The sequence below is a fragment of the Agelaius phoeniceus genome, chromosome 14, assembly GCF_051311805.1.
Source record: "Agelaius phoeniceus isolate bAgePho1 chromosome 14, bAgePho1.hap1, whole genome shotgun sequence".
NCBI classification, from domain to species: Eukaryota; Metazoa; Chordata; class Aves; order Passeriformes; family Icteridae; genus Agelaius; species Agelaius phoeniceus.
Window position 1 is genome coordinate 13,102,543 of NC_135278.1, and position 19,344 is coordinate 13,121,886.

General features: G+C 45.1%; 1 protein-coding gene across 1 annotated transcript; it reads right to left on the reverse strand.

Annotated features, from left to right (window-relative positions):
• Positions 1 to 12,736: 12,736 nt before the first annotated feature.
• LOC129126043 (protein FAM162A-like) lies at positions 12,737 to 16,947 on the reverse strand. The gene is made up of 4 exons (XM_054641767.2): positions 16,827 to 16,947; positions 14,905 to 15,010; positions 13,587 to 13,695; positions 12,737 to 12,942 (listed from the first exon to the last, which is right to left on the reverse strand). The coding sequence occupies exons 1-4, from the start codon at positions 16,945 to 16,947 to the stop codon at positions 12,835 to 12,837; spliced, it is 444 nt and encodes a 147-aa protein (XP_054497742.2). The 3' UTR covers positions 12,737 to 12,834.
• Positions 16,948 to 19,344: the final 2,397 nt, after the last annotated feature.

Consider the following 19,344-nt stretch of genomic DNA (forward strand, 5'->3'; position numbering starts at 1 on the left):
CCTGAATCCAAGAGCATTTTCTTAATGGTTCTACACCCAAATGTTCAGCAAAGCACAGAGACAGTGTCATTGTCTGGGAGAATGCCCTTGATCCAGGTCTGCTGCCAGCTGCTGCATGTGCTGCTCTTTGGAAAAATCTGATTTAATGAATGTAAGGCAGCCTCCCACAGGAGCCACAGTGCCACCAGCCAGCCCCAGCTGCCACCTCCCTCTGAGCATTACCCACACAGAGGCACCAGGTACCAGCAGGATGGACACCTGGTCTTCTTCTTATGGAAAACTGGCAATAAATTGACCAGGACACGAACTTTCAGCTGGATTAACTCTTAGCTATTTCACATTTCTAAGAGTGTTCCTTTCCTTTCAAAAGCTACAAGCAGGCTACAAATTCACCTCCTGATGTCCCTTCTGACATCCTTGCTTAGGCAGCTCTGGAGGTGAGTTGAACTTCTGTGCTGTTCATCCTTGGTTCCTTTTGTTCTTCATTAGGAACCTATTCTTCTTTGAAATTTCTTATTTTAAAAACAACAAAAAGCTGAAGTTTTGTAAGACTGCGAAAACTTTCATCTGTTCAAGACAGCACAAAATGGAAGCTCTGTCCAAGTCAAAACAATAACTCTTAGATTTATCTTTTAGGAGCTGATGGAAGACCCCACAATTTCTCATCCCCTCAAAACTGAGATTTAAAATCTGGAAAGTGATGTCTCTAAAACGGTTGCATTATTAACTTCTGCATTATGACTATTTGCTAAACTACAGCTTATTTCCAACAACAAGCATCTTTTATTAAGGAACTCAACTTCTATAATCAAGAACCACCCACTACAAAATGAATGAAGTGTGTTCTCCAAAGACACAATTGCTTTCTCTACCAGTGTTGTGCCTCAACAAAACGGTAATACATCCCTGACATGGCAAAGATGGCTCTGGAAAAGAAATATTATATTCTATTTATTTATTGCAGACAGATGAAATCGTTTGTTAAATTAAAGCAAAGTCTTACAGAGTATTAAATAGTGAACAAACAGACCTAATGGACCAACACTAAAAGCAGAGTCCTCCTTCCAAACTGTCAGCACCAGCTGCAAACTTCATTTCATTCAGAAGAAACTGAGTTAGCAAAAGTATGAAAAAGGCTACACTCTTCCCTCTTTCCAAACAACAGTTAACTCCTAGTAAATAAAAGGTAGAAGAAATTACCAGATTGCTGACAGCATCTCTTCCCCACCATTGATGAGAAAAGATAGTCTGGTTTGCTGTCATTTCTTTAAGAAGCTCTTGAATTCTGGCAGAAGGATCTGCAGGATGAATTTGCTCTTTTCTACAGTTTTTGCTTTAGTGTTGGCCAGGTTAGGTGGCATGAGGTGAGCACAGCTGGGCACAGCTAAACCTCACCCCAGGTTTTGTTCCAGGCTTGGAAACACCTCCACACAAACCATGGATAATGAGGGCTTCCTGCCATCCCTCCTGTCCTGGGGATCCTGCTCTTGGCACCAACTGAGAGACTTTGGTGGGGGGATTTGATGAGAAAAATTCACTGCAAGGCAGCAAACGCTGTATGAGCCAAAAAACCCTCATCTTTATGCATGCAGAGAGATTTGAGGAGATGCCCAGGTGCTCCTGTTGTTTCTGGGGGGATGAATATCTGGAGCAGACAGTTGTGTGAAATGTTGTAAAAAAATTCAGGAAAAGGAACTTTTCTTTTCTTGTTTGACCTGGAATGAACAAATGCACTCACCTGCACTCTGCTGTCCAGACTCTGGGTGCAACTTGCACAAGGCAGCAATATCAAAGATCTGCACATTTGTCAATTCTAAACATGTATAGGACTCTTAGCCCTATTTGGCCCAAGTTTACACTGCCAAGCTTTGCTCACAGAACAGCAGAAACAGGGATGAAATTTGTAGAGGCTGTATGACATAGATGTTTCAAACCAGGTACTAAAAAACTCCCCCAAATATTTTTGATTTGTCTTCTATAAAAGCTAGGCTCTTATTCCCCTCTCTGTGAGCCTTGCCCACCTCCTGGCACTCTCTGGCAGTAGATCTTGGCTAGAGCTGGGAGCTGTGCTGGGCAACACCACCCCTGAGCTTTGTGAGCCACAGCAGCAGGCTGGGAGATTTGCATTTGGACTCACAACACAGAGAAGTATTTTTGAAAAGTTCCTTGACTGAACTACGAAACTTCCTTTTCTTCTTCTGTAAGCCTGTGATAGTCTTACAGAGAACAGTTAAACCCCATAAAATTTACTTTGTGTATCTCAGTGATGCACTGGGACGTAGCACCCTCTATTAACAACGCAGTGATCAGATCCAGAGAAGATCAGCCAATATTCCCAGCTAGGAAACAAAAGATACTGTCCCCAACATACATGGCTTAGTCTTTTCTCTGCCTTCATGGAGGTTAGGGATGGAGCTGTACCTTTTTTTTTTTTTTTTAATATGACTGGATATGATGAAGATCTACTTTTTAGTGATTGAACCACTGCATTTTGAAAGGCAGATTTTTCCTCTATTTTTGCCACTGATAAAACATTATTATGTTGTTTGTAGGAATTATGGTTTTTATCTTCCTGTCAACAAAATATGCATGCAAATAGACTTAGATTATTTATGGAGCAACATCAAATTAAACTGCTTGTATAATGACTTAAAACTGGTTATCACCATCCTGCATAATATCTGTTTAAACACACCACTTGCAACAAGCTTTGCTAATCAAAGGAGGAAACAAAAACACAATGTCACTAATTTTATGCATGCCACAGAGTGCTGCTCCCCTCTGAGCAGTGCAGTGCAGGAGAGGGAGGCTGTTTTTACCAATATGTACTCTTCAGCCTCCACACAGCCCTTTGAAGAGTCCTGTATTGGCCAAATTTCACAATATAGGGCTCAGACACATCTGAAAATCTTATGTAGACTTTCAGGCTCATTCTCTTGCTCCTGCCATGAGGTACAGAAATCTTGTGTGGAGGCTGGGAGCTGCAGGAGCAGGGTCTCTACAGATCTATCCTTTCTACAAGCTTTATCCAGATTTGGGATGGGAGATCCAGGACAACTGGGATTATTCAGTCACACCATGGAGCATTTCAAACACCCACAAACCACGTGGAGCATGGGAGGGTAATGGGCAAAGGCCACCTGCCAGACCCTGGGACAGCCACCCCATGGCCCATCTGAGCTGGCCAAGGAGCAGCAGCAGGTCTGTGTGGCTGGGATATTGTGCAGGTGGATCCTCTTCACACCCATTATCTCTTGTTGCCCACACCACCTCTCCCACCAGCCAGTGGGGTTCCTCAGCATCACATTTGGCAGAGCAGGGAGGGTTTGCAGCACCTCAGCTGCCCTCCTGAGCTTGGCATTAGGCTGCTTTCCCAATCCTCACATTTTGGGCTGCTCTTCCTGGCTCGGCCTCACCTGCTCGCATCAACTGAAAGCCATTAACATCACCAAGTGCTTCAGAAATTGCTTTTGTCAGTGATAAAGCTGCATTCTGGCTGCCTTTCCTCTGGCCAGAGCTACAATGCAAGCTGCAAGGAGCCTCACCCTGACACCATGAAAGCCACCTCAATTCCTACCTGAATTTTCCTCTGCAAACACAGCGGTCACTAAAAAACCACAGCAACAAAACAAAACAAAACCTGCAACCACTGCCTGAGCAGCTGGGATCTGCATGTGAGGTGCACCAGGGACACAGACTCTGAGCAAGGAGAGGCTGCTCAGCACCTGTAGGGCAGTCCTCATCACACTGGAGCATGTGAGAATCTGACAGGAAATAAATTGGAGTTTCACTCAACCATTTAGAAGTGTTAGAAACTCCCCAGTGCGGGTCATTTAATTTGGTAAGGAAAGAAAAATAGAGGTGGATTATTTTTTTCCTGCCTCCCTGACTATTTATTCCTCTTAGGCTCACTCTGGTGGTGATGGAGTTGCTAATGCTATGGAGTAACTGTGGTGTCTCCAGTCCTCAAAGGAGGAAATTACCTCTTTTTCTGTGAGCTCCTGTTTTTTCTGAACAGTTTAATGATACTGGGTCTAGAGTGTTGCTGCCATTTACTCATAGAAGAAAGCAGCAAATTCTTCCCAGTTTTATCTGTTCTTCATCACAGCTACAGCTCTGGTTTGTGTCCCTCCTGTACCCAAAACATTGCTCCAGTTGAAGGGCAGGTGGTCCCTTGTACAACTGGTGCCTGTGGCCAGTGTGGATTAGGCAGGGCAGGCAGGTGAGGAGGTGCAGAGCCCTCCTGTCCTCCTGAGGTCTTCTTCTGTCTTCACCTCATGCATGCTCCTACTGGAAAGAGAAGGAAGAAACCAACCCTCATTTCCAAAACGCTCATTGAACAGGAAGAGCAGTGAGAAACTTAAAAGATTTTTTTCCGTCAAAAGGGAAAAGACCGAGGGAAGGAAAAACAGAGGTGCTTAGTGGATCCTACACAAACTCAGTTTTGCACCAGCAAACACCTATTTGGAATGAGAACAAGTCCTGCCCTCAGAGCCTGCCTTCTGTTCAGAGCAAATCTGCTTTCTCAACATTTCCCAACAATATTATGGATTCACTGAACTTTAAAAGTCATTAATCAGCACAGGCATCAGCAAAGGCAGGAGTGGTTCTGAGGGCATTTCCTGACTGGCAGTCTCCCCTGAAACCCACCTGGGTGCACTGCTCCTCTCACCATCCTCATGGATAGGTGAGAGTATTTCTAATAATGCCTGCCTGCTCCTTGGGTATGTAACAGATGATCTGTCTCTAACAGCTACAAAATTTCACCTGCAGGTGTAAAATGAACCAATGTCAAACTCCTCTATTTGAGACAAGAGGTATTGATTGACAGCCTCCTTGCTAAACAGGCTGAAAAAAAAGAGATTATGACACTAAACCCACAGCAGTGGGAAAAATCTTTGAGCTCTGGGGGTAGGTTTTACACATCCTGCTGAAACTTGTGGGCAGAATGTTGGCACAGCAAGGCTTCCTTAAATCAAATTACCCCATTTCTCTGAAGGCTGAAATGACCTGGTCTGTACCCACGTGTTGCAACCACACGGGGGTGGCTGTGATCTTGGAAAAATCCCTATGGCCAAGGGAATCCTGTGGTGCCTGAGCCACTGGACCCAGGTCCCTGCAGCTGGAGGTGGCCCAGGTGACAGCGCTGGCCTGGAAAACAAATCAGCCCCGTGACAGCAAAGTGAGACCTGTGCTTCTGGAAACCATGGCAACCAGAGAGGCACTTTTAAAATAAAGAAGTGCTGGGTTTCTGGCAGAGGATACAGCAGCTCCTGCAAGGAGTGAGCGTGCTGTCTTCCTGATCAAACCTGGGCCAGATTCAGCCTCTGCGCTGCTGCAGAGTGAAATCCCAGCATTGACAAGGAAGAAGCAATATCTGCTGGTGCTCAAAGGTAAATAAACATCCATTTGCCTGAATCCTGAGCTTCCTACTTAGAAAGGTGAAAGATAGAAAAAATATGGTCAAACAGGGACTGTAAAGCCTGACTGGATAGAAATTCAAGCCCCACTTTCTCCTCCCTATTTGACAGCTTTCACCTTTTTACTGAACCATAATATTAATAAACTATGTATTGTGCATTCTCATTTTCATGGGCTTTTCACTGATATGTTGACGTGCAGTTTCTCATCCTTTATATTAAAGTCTGAGCATAGCACTGGGACTTTCCCTAGAGTTAGAGCTGACAGCTTGGAGCTCTCACTCATCACATCTGAAGGCATTAATAAAAGCTATTTTACTCATGCACATGAAGTTGAATCTGGGCTTAATGGCTTTTTTTCATTCCACAAGAAGGAAAAAAAATTAAACAGCATATTCTGAAACTACTTAAATCTTAAACAAACAACTGCATATAGAAAGCCAAAGGAGAAAGTTTTTACTAAAATGCACTCAAGCCTCTGAGCAGGACTTCAGACATGCAGAAATGCTATGAAGGAGTTTTCTCTGGAGCAGACTATTGTGGAACGTGCAAATTGTACTGAAACACTGAGTTGCTGCATTGTTAGAAGCACTTAAAACACAAAATGGAGCAGAAACAGATTTCTTTGCTCTCTTTGTGGGTGGTAGGGAGCTTTTAAATCAATTGTTATTTAAATCTACCTCTAGATTCCTCCTGGGTTAAAAACTATTCTCCAGTCACTTAAAATCAGAGTCTCTAAAGTGGTTATTGCATGAAACTTAATTTTCCATAGATGTCAAGATGTGGTTTTGCATTTTAAAATGTAACTGGGAGCCCCATTCCCCTTTCACTAGACTTGTGGGGGACAAATGCACTAGCTCAGAGCAGTGATGGTTTGGATCTGTGAAGGGACCTGCCCCTTCTCATCACAAAGATCTTTCCAGCTTGGAGCAGCCTCCTGATTTCTCCCTTGCTCAACATCATTGCAGCAAGTTAAGTGGTGGCTGCTGCCACCACTGGCACTGGGATCCTCATGACCACCATGATTTCAGAGCTGGCTTAAACACCACTATCCTGCTTGGATTTGGCATGGAGTCATCCCAGCCTAGCAGGAAAGCAAGGCCAGTGTTCAATAATTGGAATTAATTAATGAATCATTCATTAACGCATTGAGATAACATTAAAGCAATTTTCCATGGTTAAGTAGCTTGATGATTGCCAGTGCTGTGTGATGTATGGCAAAGCATCTGTGACAGTCATATTATGAGGAAGTAGCTCCTGAAGGGCACTGAAAGGACCTGAGCATTTAATTTCTCTGCTCTGTAAAGGATCCAGACACAACTTCCAGCACTGCATTGGTCAAGCTGGCTCCACACCTTCCCTGTGCAGGCAAGAGCTTTTCTACATGGAAACCTAAACCTCACACCTGACTCTTCCTCTGCAGCAGTGTTCCTCAGTGAAGGACCCAGACCTTGAGCTACTTGGGCAGGGACTGCTGTTTGCTGGGTGTGTGAGCTCCTCCTCACCAAAGGGAGAAGGTCAGTCTGGAGCAGGGTTTCCTAGAGAAAAGTTGGGCTCATTCACAGCTTAGGTAAGTTCTGCATGAGCAGAGTTATTGGAAACTGCTGGTGAAACGACACCAGAACATGGAGGGATTTTCATGCTGGTCTGTAATACACATCCCACAGATGATGTATGGTCCTGTGACTTTTTCTAAATGAAATGGGAACCAAAATAGCCGAGTGAATTACAATTATTCCTAATGGTTCATTTTTCTCTGTGTGCAGAATGTGTGAATGCAAACATAGCTCACATGGTGCTCTATGAATTGCACCCCCTTGCACTCAACTTCTCATCCCCCACAAGCAATTTTATCAGTCTAAACATTGTCCTGCAACAAATTTCTACCAGCAGGGCTATAATCTGTATCAGGGACATCCACTAAGGTTGTAAAGACATCATTAAAGCAATGGTGCTGCAGGGGGAAAGGAACAATCTCCAGAATGGTCCCAAGTTGTTTTAAGAAGCAGAAGAAAACTGTGAAAGGCAGGCAGTTAAATATCCCAATATTTCAGGACTCTAAGCCCCAGGAGAAGGCAATTTTACCTGACAAACAAGAATTAATGCAAGCAAAAATACAGCTATTGTATGTTGTTCTTTCCCACTCATTTCTGTTTTTCTTTTCCTCAGAGCCCTTGTACAGGTGGCACAGGGGATGCTGTGGGCTGGGGACTGCTGGGCACCCACTGCTGTGGTGTGAGCCCATACAGACCCATGGGATGCTGTGGGGCTGCCAAGGACTGCACAGTGATACCCTGCAAAAATGGGCAAAGTATCCTATGTATTAACTCCCACAGTGTTGGGTGTTAGGATTTTTCCTTTTGTTTCTTTCTCTCAAGGAATTTTCTCCTATTTGTTGCTGAGACAATAATGACTGGTATTTAAGAGCAACAAAAGATATAGCCAAGGAGAAGGGGGAGAAGTGCAGCTGGCTGAGGGGCATTCTCTTGGGAAGGGCAGAGCTACCATGAGATGGAAGGGATAACTAATAACAATGCTTTCCTCAGCAGCTCCCAACGTACACCACAAAGGCAGTCAGTGCCAAGGTGGGGAAATTGCACCCCTGAGAGCAGCACTGCTCTGAGAGAGCACCAGGGCAAGTGGGGACTGGCATGGGCATCACCCCTTTATGTGCTCTAAAAAGACCTGAGGACTTAGGAAAATGAGGTTTAAGGGCTGTGGTTTGGGATGCTGGGAAGGGGTTCCCCATCACCCAGACACCTGGAGATGCTGCTGAACTCTGCCTAAGACCCTGCTGCAATGGCCAGCCCCTGTAGGGATCCCCTGGGAGTGTACTAGAAAGGGTACCACTAATGAGTGGTGATACTTACTGTAGAAATTGGCTGTATGCAGAAATACTCACAAACCTGGAAGTGAGATAGAGAAAACATCCCAAATGCGGTATAGAAAAGGGATGGCTTTGCCCCCTCTTCATTTGACTCCCTCTTCCCTGTTAAGAATGTTTTCATCAAGAAGGAAATGTGTTTTGAGATGCTTTTGCACATCAGCCAGGGACGTGAGATTTGAGGCAGCCTCCTGTATGCACTTACCAATCTTGTCACTGAGGCTGGGCTGGGGTCTGGATGCTCTCCCACAGCAGCTGGTGCAAGCTCAGTGCTTCCCTGCTAATGTGCTCCCTTGCTGCTCAGAATGCAGGCATACTTCTATAAACAGCAATAAAGCCATGTACTTAACCAATAAACCAGGCCTAGGAGCTCTGACACCCAGACATCAGAGCTGAGATAATGACTCTCCTGGAGTCTAACCTCTGCGTAGGCTGAGCTATTATGATTTCTCACTCCACAGCTATTATCCTCCATTATCCTGCCTCCATCCCACTGCTCTCTGTAGTGTGTGCTGTGTCATACAGCAGCTCCCAGGCTGTCACTGGTGTCCCTGAGTCCCCAGCTCTGATCCCCTGCACATTACAGGGTTGGGGTTGTATTGATGCTTGCCAGCTTGTGGTGTTTGCTGAGTGCTGCTGCTCTTCACTCAGGTTTCAGTGAGCACAGGATTGTGCTGTGTTTGCAGCCAGGCAAACCCAGATCTGTGGTATTTTCAGGGTCCCCGTGGCAGGAAGGAAATGATGAATCTGATTCCATGTTCTTAGAAGGCTAATTCATTATTTTATGGTATTGTATTATATTATATTAAAGTATATATTATTATTATATTAAAGTATTATATTATATTAAATATTATATTGTATTGTATTATATTATATTATTATTGTATTATATTATATATCATCACTGCACCTCACCCAGAGGAGACCTTTAGCCTTGAAGCTGTTTTGAACTGATCGTCGGCAGTTCAAAGTTCCCAGAAATGAAAGTGGATTTGCAGGCATGTCTGGCAATGCAGCTCATGCACCTGCTGATGCCTCAGCCACAGACAGAGGAGAAGCAGTTTCTGATGCATAGCCATTGTGCTTTTTTAATTTTCCAAGGCAGTCAGTAAAATCTGGGAAGATTTTACATCACTTCTTTCTGCAAAGAGTACTAGATTATTGCTTCTACGCTAAAAACAACAAAAGGAATCCATTTGGATTGTTTATGAGGGGGTTACTAATGTAGTAAACCACTTGACTCATTAATAAATTCACTATAGTGTCAATCACTTAACTGGCCAGTAAGCCAGTGATACCCACCAGGCAATGGTTAGAAACTCCAGGTGCTTTAAACACAGAAGCCATACAACTGCAAACAACAGCTGAGGGGTGACTGCTAACACCCAGGGAAGAGTTGGGTTGAAAGTTTCCATGTTGAAGACAATGTTCAATGCCTGGAAGCTGAAACTGTGTGCAGTTGGACTTAAAACAAGCAGCAGTTTCTCAGTGTGGTGGGAAACTAAACACTGGAAGAACAGGGTAGTCTTTAAAATTAGATCTTTCTGAATCACAAGAAAAAATGGAAAAAATCCTTCTCAAGTGCAGGAACATACCAGTGTCACTAGACACTTGATTAATTTTTGGCCCTGAGAAGGTCAAAACAAGAGGTAAAATGAAGGGACTGAGATCTCCTGGCTGAGACTTTTTTCCTCTGGTAAACTGGGAAGCTCATGATGCAGAGCCTCCCATAAAATCTTCATCTCACCATGTTGGAGGAAAAAAGCTCAGTGCACCCAGCTCTGCCCTGCAGCAGCCTGACTCCCTGGGGAAGCTAAGTCTCTGGAAATCACTGAAATTTCAAAAAGTCATGGATGATAACCTTAATCCACAGCCAGGAGGAACTGCAGCACTGGTTTTAATGGAAGCAGAATTAGATAACCCCAGCTACTACAGCAGAGCTTCCCCAATAATTGTAACTGTAATGCAAATCTCTGTGGCACCAATCACCAGTACATTGTTAACCACTGCCACACAAGAATTCATTAAAACAGAAAAAATATCCTGCAAGGGAAGAAGAACCCTTTCCCCCCAGCACAGAGCAGTAAACGAGGAGGTGAGAGTTGAAAGGACTCACCCTTGGTCTCCCTGAGCACCCCAGCAAACCAGCACATTCTCAGCTCTGTCCCCTGCCTCAGAAAGGAGCCAGCCCCTCTCCTCAGGGCCAGGCTGGCAAAACACAAGGCACCTTATTAAAAAGGGAAGGATAGCTCCTAGCCAATAACACCTCCCATCCCTTTGTAAATGCCTGGAGGATCAGGTGTGACACTGAAGCAATTCAGATGGGAGGGGAGATAAAGAAACTCACAGCTATAAGGTGCTGAGGATCAGCCAATTATACATTCAGGACTCTGTGTTAATTAGAGGCTTTTCAAGAGGAGAGTCAAAGGACTTTGCAGACACAGATGGAACCAGATTTTAACAAGCAGTGATAAGTCCCAGTGTTGGAGAGGCATGTCCAGTTCACACAGGGGAGACTCCAGCTGAGGCTGTGCTACACCAGCAGCCACCCACCACCAACCAAGTGCAAGCCAGAGGTCAGTCCAATTGGTTTTTTGGGAGAGTAATATGATATTAAAATGAATATTCATGTAGGCACTGGTAAAGGATCTTTCCCTACATAATAGATAAAGCTCTTTATAAGAGCCCAAAAGCACCTGGGTCATCTGGTCACTCAGATGCTTTACCAGTGGCTCAGGAAGGAAGAATTGATTTTTTTCCTAATGACTATGTGTAATGTGGCAGCTTTATGCACTGTAGGCAGAGACCATGGCTGTTTAAGAGGATCTGATTATAGCTCACAGCTGAAGCAGGTTTCTTTCCTAGGCAGAGGGAAGTGCAGAGCAGAGACTGGAACAAGTCACAATTAATTTTCTTCTTCTTTAGATATTGCTATGGTCATCTTTCCTGCTTAAGTCAGGGAAGCTCAGAACATGCATGTGGATTTGTTTACAAGCATCAAAATGGTTCCTTTAATTGTTACACACACCTTCTGAAAAAGGGCACATGAAAGTAATTTAAGAATTAAAAAAAAAAAAATCTAAGAGACTGAGGAAGCTCTTTTAGTTTATCCCCAAATGAGCACTAACTTTGAGGTAATTCTTGCAGTTTATTGCACTAACCAAGAAAACCAGGTCATATAAAATGAAAGAGCCCATATTACCTGTGAAGCAAAAGTGTCTTCTCAGCAGAGACTTGTTCACTCTCTACTTGTCCTAGACCATTATTTCACTTCCCTGAGAAGTGCTTTGTGAGGAATACTACAGGGACCAGACATCACTTTTGGTGAACTGTACTGCATGGGGCTGTGAGTCAGAAATAAGGAGTGCAAGCCTGGAGATGTGACAGAGTAACATCCCCCTCACCCTAAACAGCAGGGAGAGAAGCGCTCCTAAGAAGCACCAGAGGGAAAAAACTGCCCAAAAGCCACAGGCACAGAAGATGGAGTCCCAGAGCCTGACAACTGCTGCCCTCCTGCCAATGCCTCAGCCCAACTTTGCCAGCAGCTTGTTTGTGCAGTGACACTTCAGCAATGAATGGATTTGATTTTTGACACAATAAACCACAGAGACCCGAGCTGGAGCTTCCAAACTCCCCTGGAGCACAAGTGTGACTGCTCCAAGTAATAAACCTTGGAAAGGCCAACCCCAGTGTGATGCTCAGGACATTGCCCCAAGGCTGAGCATGGCTACAGCACCTCCTGTAGCAGCTGGGGTCAGACTGGCTGGGTTTTGCCACACTCTGTCCCTTGGGACTCCATGCAGCACATCCAGCTCCACCAGGCAGCATTACAGGTCTCAAGGGGTTACATGTGACACTTGAGGAATCACAGCATCAGCACCCACAGGCATGAACTGGGACCTGTCTTGAAGTTAAGTCATTTATGAAAATGTAATTTTCAATATCTCATTAGGACTTCTCCCATCTGTTAAGCATCATCCCAGAGAGTTTGGTGACACTCTAAATGAAGCTGTGAAGAGATGTGTTTGTTTTAGATGTAATTGGACAGCTGTTTTATTATGAGTTAATGAACTATGATGATTAAAAAGAATTCAGTTTTAGCAAACCATGTATTAACAATTACTCTGGACTAAAATCACAGCTAAGCAAGTGCTAGACAACTTTCATGACAATCATTGGGAGCAATGATTGGATTGGAGGAGACCAGCACCATGGTTTGGTCTGAGCACCAGCAGCACCATGAAAAGCTGATCCTGAGCTGGGGAGTCCTGCATTTGTCCTTTCCACACTTTGCAGTTTAAAAGGGATCTTTGTATATGAGCTGGGCCTGGTGCCAAAGACCAGAAGCCACAAAAAGCAGCTGGTTTCCATAGGAGGTTCCCAGTTTGCATGGAGCAGTTTTTGAGCAGTGAAGTCTTTGCTCTGAGAGTTTCAGTGAAAAAGCTCTTAAGAGTTAAACGAAGACAGGTCCATATGCCACATGTGCAAATCACTTATATCTTTATGTTAAAAGAAATCTGTTCCAAATCATGGTGACTTCCCGACAGCTGCCTCCTGACCTTTCTCCACTTCAGCCCTCCATTTGGCCTTCTTTTCTGCATTCACCCTTAGCAGAGTCTGATTCTTCTTGGCAGCCTGGAAACAATTTGGTGGAAATCATTGCATGCACACAATTGCCACCACTAAATTTCCCCACATCTGCACCACTTCCTTTGACACCTCACTGTAGGTTTTGATATTTTGCAGTGATAGAAGTTAATCTGTTTCCTTGTTATACCACATTTTCAGCATTTGCAGCTCTGATTAGCAGGAGAATTACACTGTAAATTGTTTACAGGTGCACTGGGACTTGCAAGTCAAACTGGAGAGGCAGCAGTGGGGTGGGATAGGGAGAAGAGTCACAGCTCATGGTGGCATCCAGGCTGGGCAGGCAGGGCCACAGGAGCCTCATGGCTGGCAGATGTCAGGCAGAACCAGCTTCCATTGACACTGTCTGAGCTATTCCATTACCTTTGGCCCAGCCTCCTGTTGATACACCATCATATAGAGCATTGCACTGCACAGGTTCATGGCAGTGTGGGTCAGGAGCAACACATTAATCAGCAGGTTGTGCTTTCCAGTGCCAGTGTCTCCTCTGGAGTAGGGGTGATACAGATCCTGTGCATGCATTGCTCATGTGTACATATTCTCAAACCTATCTGTCACCCAGGTGCTTATTTCCAAAGAACACGCATAGGCCATGCATTAAATGAACCAGTTCCCCCAGAAACAATACTCACTTCTTTGCCTGAGATGATCATGGTCACACAGCCCAGCACAGTCAGTGCAATCATGATGTAGCAAACCTTTATCCTGGCCATGTTCCTTGCAGTGTCAAGGACCTCAGACCTGTGGAGGACAGAGCAGATTTTCCATTCTGCAGCAGCCTGTGTGAAATGGGATCATGGGGAGAGGGGTAATGAATGCTCAAGTCCTGCAGCTACTTCCTGTCAATGTACAATGGGGTTCAGCCTTCTCTTTCTGCAGCTGCTTAAAGGAGGACTGTAAAAATTAGCCTGTGGAGAAAAGATTTAGGTCAAAAGCCATCAGTAATAACAGGATTAAAAACTCTTGCTCTCCTGTGTTCTTTTATTGTGTGTGAGAGTGAAAGCCTGTAAAATGACAGGGACAGGAAAGTCTTTCCACTATAATAAGAAAGGGCTGACCTTTGGGTGCTGCAGGGCAGGCCATGGGGTGCAGTGCAGCACCAGGACACACTGGGGCCATGCCACCAGAGCCAGGCAATGCCACCCTCAGGGAATTAAAGCCCACCACAGCACAGCTCTGCCAGGCAGCTGCCACCAGCCCCACCAGCCTGTGGTGGGAAGCTGACTGGGTCAGAGCACACAACTGCACTAGCCAGGAGTTTGCTTCCCAAGCAGCTGAACAGCCCCATCCATCACTGGAAAATCTCCACCACCCTCCATGAGTAATTCCTGGCATATAACCAACAATTCACGTTTGCAAGAAACTGCAGCATGGCAATGAGCCATCCCTGAAATTATATCCAGGATTTACTCATACCTGCAAGGGGAAGGACAGCTGGAGGTGAACCCAGGATGTCACAAGTCAGAAGCATTAGGACTCCAAAATTGAGTGACAATCCTCTGACAAAATGTCTCAGCAAGGAGGTGGAACCACAGCCCATACATGAGGAACTCATTGCACAAGTCTGTCACCAAAGCTGTATGTAGCCCCAGCTTCTAATTAAAATTGATGCAGCATTATTAATCACTAATCAATAAAACCTAGAAAAGCATGTAAAAACCCAGATTGAATGATACCTTATCATGGTGGCTTCTGAGTTTCAAAGCCACTTGTCTTGCAAAAGATACTTCAGCTTAGTCTGAAATCTGTGATAACTAAAATAAGCAAATCCTGTTTACCTCACAGGGAATGACAAAAAGTTACAAGAGTTTCAATTATTTACAGCTATTTTTGGACACCAGCATGGGGGAGGCACTAAGCCCTGCAAGAGCACAGTTCTGGGTAATGCAGACTGGAGTCTCAATCTGTGTGTTCACAGCCAAAAAAAATCATTCTGACAGGTCCACTTACGAAATGTGCCTGGGAATGTCCTCCTCCTTTTTAAAGCGTCCTGACCATACTAGCACCTTTTTATCAAAATTTGTAGGCCTTCTTTCATTCCTGAAGGGTTCTTTACCTGTAAGAGATTTTGTACAAAGCAATGAGCTAAGCTTCAAGAAGGAAAAAGAGCTGTTGGTACAGAGGGAAAAGGATTGAAAGTTTAAAATTACACTTTTCTATTCTGTGGAAGCTAAATGTGCTTTCTAACATCAAAAAGACTCAGCAGGTGGTGTGAGGTCCTTTGTTACATTTGCAGCTTATTTAATATTACTTTCTTCCCTTTAATTTTGGTAGGTTTTAAACTAAAAATCTCTTCTAAACTTCCTGATTAAGAGGGCAAATGGTGTGAGGCTGAAGTCCTCGAGCCCACAGCAACATCTCACCCTGTGAGTATCTTGCTTTTAAATGGCCCAACTAGTGAGTTAAGCAAACTGCCAGCAGCACAAGTAGCTAACTCCTCCACAGCTTCTCCTGAAATCACTGATGGAGAGATGATGTCTGCTAAAATGCAGCCTGGTGGGAGACTGGCAGTTGTTCTCATGCAAGCTGGGTACCACATTACTGCACTCTAATGATGATACATTACACCCCATCAGGCTACCACGGTGATGCCATTTGCATGCTGTCACCCAGAGCACAGTGAGAAAAGGACTCTGGCTCCTCTTGATGGAAACAAGCCCAATAACAAGGACAGTGGCAGACAGACCTGAAAACACAGTAAGCAATGGCTGGCTCAAGGCCTGGCTTTTGCAGTGCACACCTGTACAAGTGGTCTTTGCAAGGCAGCTGAGACTGCTCACCCAGTATTTACATCCAGGTAGGTGCACCCAAGAAGCCACACTGTGTTTGCAGGTGTGGGGCTTGGGTTGGGAAATGTCCAATTGTGACCAGAATGAGCAGGAAGAGATGGACATGAAGATGTCTCTAACCTCACCATCCTCATTCCCTGCCTGTTGCTGGATTGCTGGTACTCAGCTGAAAGGAAATCACTGCTGCTACAGAACAGGGCATGGAGAGAATTTCTTCCTGCCTGTGTTGAGCTGGTGAAATTATAGTAAGTGCCTTGGCCCCAGAGCAGCTCATGTATGCCAGGACTTGTAAGTGGCTGAAAAATCCCAGTTGTAAATCTTGGCCCAGGTAAATTTGGTCTCCTGCTTCTCATATTTCTCTCACAAAGTGCAGTGAGACCAGGAGAGTTACATCAGCAAGTGCCAGAATCAAATCTGCAGCAAACAGTACACTTGCTAAAAGCAGATGCTCCATCCCAAGGAAGACAAGGGCAAAGGCCCATGCTGGAGACCCCCAGCCATCCCACAGGAGCACAGCCAGGCCCATGCAGCCCAACTTTTCCTAGGGTGAGGGGTCTGCAAAGGCACAGCCAAGAAGGTGGTGGTGCAAAGAGAAACTCTGTCCATACCAGGAAGCTTGTTCATCTGGGAGCAGCCCATGCCTACTCCCTGCCTCCCAATCCAGGGCAGTGCCTGGCACAAGCACACAGAGCTGTGGCTGTAAACTGGCAAGGAGCAGAGCAGGAAGCAGAGGGGAGTAAATCCTCCACTTGCACCAGCCCTGCACACTCAGGGACAAGCACTGATCCTCTTCTGGAGACCTGGCAGCTGGGTAGGAGGAGGAACATTTATTTGTTTTAATTGGCAGATTTCCTGACATGAAGCATCAGTTGGTATTTGCTGCCATAGCAGACCAGCTACGTAATAGAAAAAGCTTTACCCCTGTGCACTGTGCTGGCCAGAGCTCTGGGTGTGCTCCCTGCCCCAGGAGACAAAGCCCTGCAGTAACTCAGCCATGGCTGAGAATCAGGCTCATTTTCTCATTTTCTCACCCTTTCCCTCCACGCTGCAGCACCACACAGTGACCAAGGCCTTTCCACCCACCTGGATCAGCCGCCTGCAAAGCCGCGTCCCGGGCGCTCTTTGCTCTGCTGCCAGCAGCCCTGGCGGGGCACAGGAGTGGCCGAGCCACCCTCTGGCTGTGCCCCAGCAGCCTCCCCAGCATCCTGCCCTGCCCCACCAGCCTGGGCAGGGGCCCAGGAGGCTGCTGCTAGGACTGACTAAAGTAAAAATAGCCCTTCCTGCCAGAAGGGAGGAGCGCGCACTTCCACCCCAGCTCACAACAGGCTTTGCTTACATCATGATGACGAGTTAAATTTTCACCTGTGATTACCAAAATGACACACCCTGGGAGCTGGGCAGGCAGAAATCACTGCTGGGGCAGCTCACACCCAGCCCTGACTCTGCCCCAGGCTTCCCATCCCAAGGAGCTGCTCAGGAGATCAGTGGTTATTTGCATTATTTTCTCAGTCCTTACTATGGAAGAACTAAAATAAGAAGACAGTGTGCTGTATTTCCCCAAAGACAGGCTTAGTGAGTGCTAATTATCACAGCTGGTTAAGCTGTTAGAGTTCTTAATTGTTCTCAGCTACAAAATAATCTTGCAAATCAGTTGCTTTAAACAGATTTTATGAAAAGGAGCAGTGCTTACCACATCTCAAAATAAATGTGGTTTGGTGGCAGAAAAATAAAGTTGATGTCTGTACCTATAAATGCAGTATAGGGAGTCCATCTCACATGCAGACTGCAAACTTTCCTAGCAAAGAAATGTGCTTCAGATATGCTTCAGGTTTAAAAAAGTAAACTAAGAAATTATAACAAAAATCTCAGCTGAGGTAGTATTTGTCAGTCAGTAAAATTGTCATTAAAATGTAGTGATACCTATAAAGTATTTGCCCTCCACAAAGTCTGGATAGTGCTGAATGTTTTCCATAACACCAACTGTTCTAACCAGAGAAAGAACCACAAGCAATGCTGTTTTATCACTTTGACATTTCTCTTGCATTTTGCACAAAATTTTTCCTGATGGGTCAGGAAATGGAAATGCAAAATACTTGTTTCATTTGGAGCTGTGGGGTATTTACTCTCCTTAGACATACAAGGCCCTAAAGCTGATTTACAGGTAGGGAAAAAAATTCCATTCAAAAGTCAAGAAGCAGTTGCCAAAAGGAAAATTTTCAGAACTACTTAGCAATACTATCAAATGCAATATTGCAGATAATCAAAATGTGTCTAAGAGCAAGGGGAGGGACTGCAAGGGAAGAGTATTGCAGGTGTGGGCAGGGATATTCTTAAGGGGCTGAAAGGATGAAAGATGTGAAACAGATGCAGCTCTGGCTCCTTAACTTCTGCCATCATTTATAGAGATGTTTGTTTCATATTTTTTGGGAACATGGAGTTAATGATACTGGGGAAAGAAGAAAATCACAGCAGTGACAAATGTGGTTTTTCCTCTTTCATGAAAGCACCGCGATGTATCCGGACACAGCACAATGTGTTCATCTTAATTCGCTTATAATTTGGTAAAGCAAATTAGATCCATTTCCAGATTAGGAACCCATACAGAAAATAAATAGTGTTTTGAGTTTCCAGCTGCAAACACGACCTGCAAACAAGAAGAAATCAGTGGATGTGATTATGTTGAAAAAAGCAGAAGGGAAAGCTGGTAAAGTCAGAGAGAATATTTGTGTCCTGCTCAGGATTTCCCTGTGGTAAAATGGGAATGAGGGAAGATGCATTTATAGCCTGAAGTTTATGGCCAGCATGCCTGAGCATTCCCACGAGCTCCCTTCTCACCTTGTGGAAGAGCTGCTGAGTAAAAAAAGGCATTGTACAGCTGGACATGCCTTGGTCCCCAAGCCAGGAGGGCAGGAGGGGCTGTGGGCAGTGGGTGGGATGTGCTGCCTTGGTGCTTGGGTCACTCTGGGCCTGCCTGGCCCCACAGGGGCTCCAGCTGTGCAGAACATCCGAGCATCTTCACTCTAACAGGCACTCTCCAAAACACTCATTGCAGAAGTGACTGTTCTTTATGTCATGTCTGATTATGGACTTGAGGAGGAAAAAAAGAACATTTTTGTACTATGTCTTAATTTCTCAAAAGGGGAGAAAATTGTGGGGGTTGCAGGCCTCTGTTGCTTATCCACCTAAGGGTTGCCAATTGTTTCTTCTAGCGGACACACCAGCCAACAGCTGTATTAACCCTGTCTGCTGTGAGCAAAAAGGCACTTCAGGATTTATTATGCCAGCATTTGGAAGTGCAAGGACACAGAGGTCCTCACAAAACCACAAAGGCAGTTACTTGTTCCTGAATTTCATTTGTTTGTCTGGCACCATGAATGCTTAATGACAGGCTGAGTTTTACTGCAGTGCATGAAAACTACAGACACCTCTGTGTTAGGAATTCCAGCTTTCCCTCCAACACTGTGGATCTCCCTCTGGCCCAGAGCAACTTGGATCCCTTTCTGAACAGCAGAGAGATGCAGAATGCTCTTGGACCAAGGCAGACTCGTGAGCAGCCTGATGAACTTTGATCTCCTTAGAGGTGTGTTGTGCCTGACTCAGT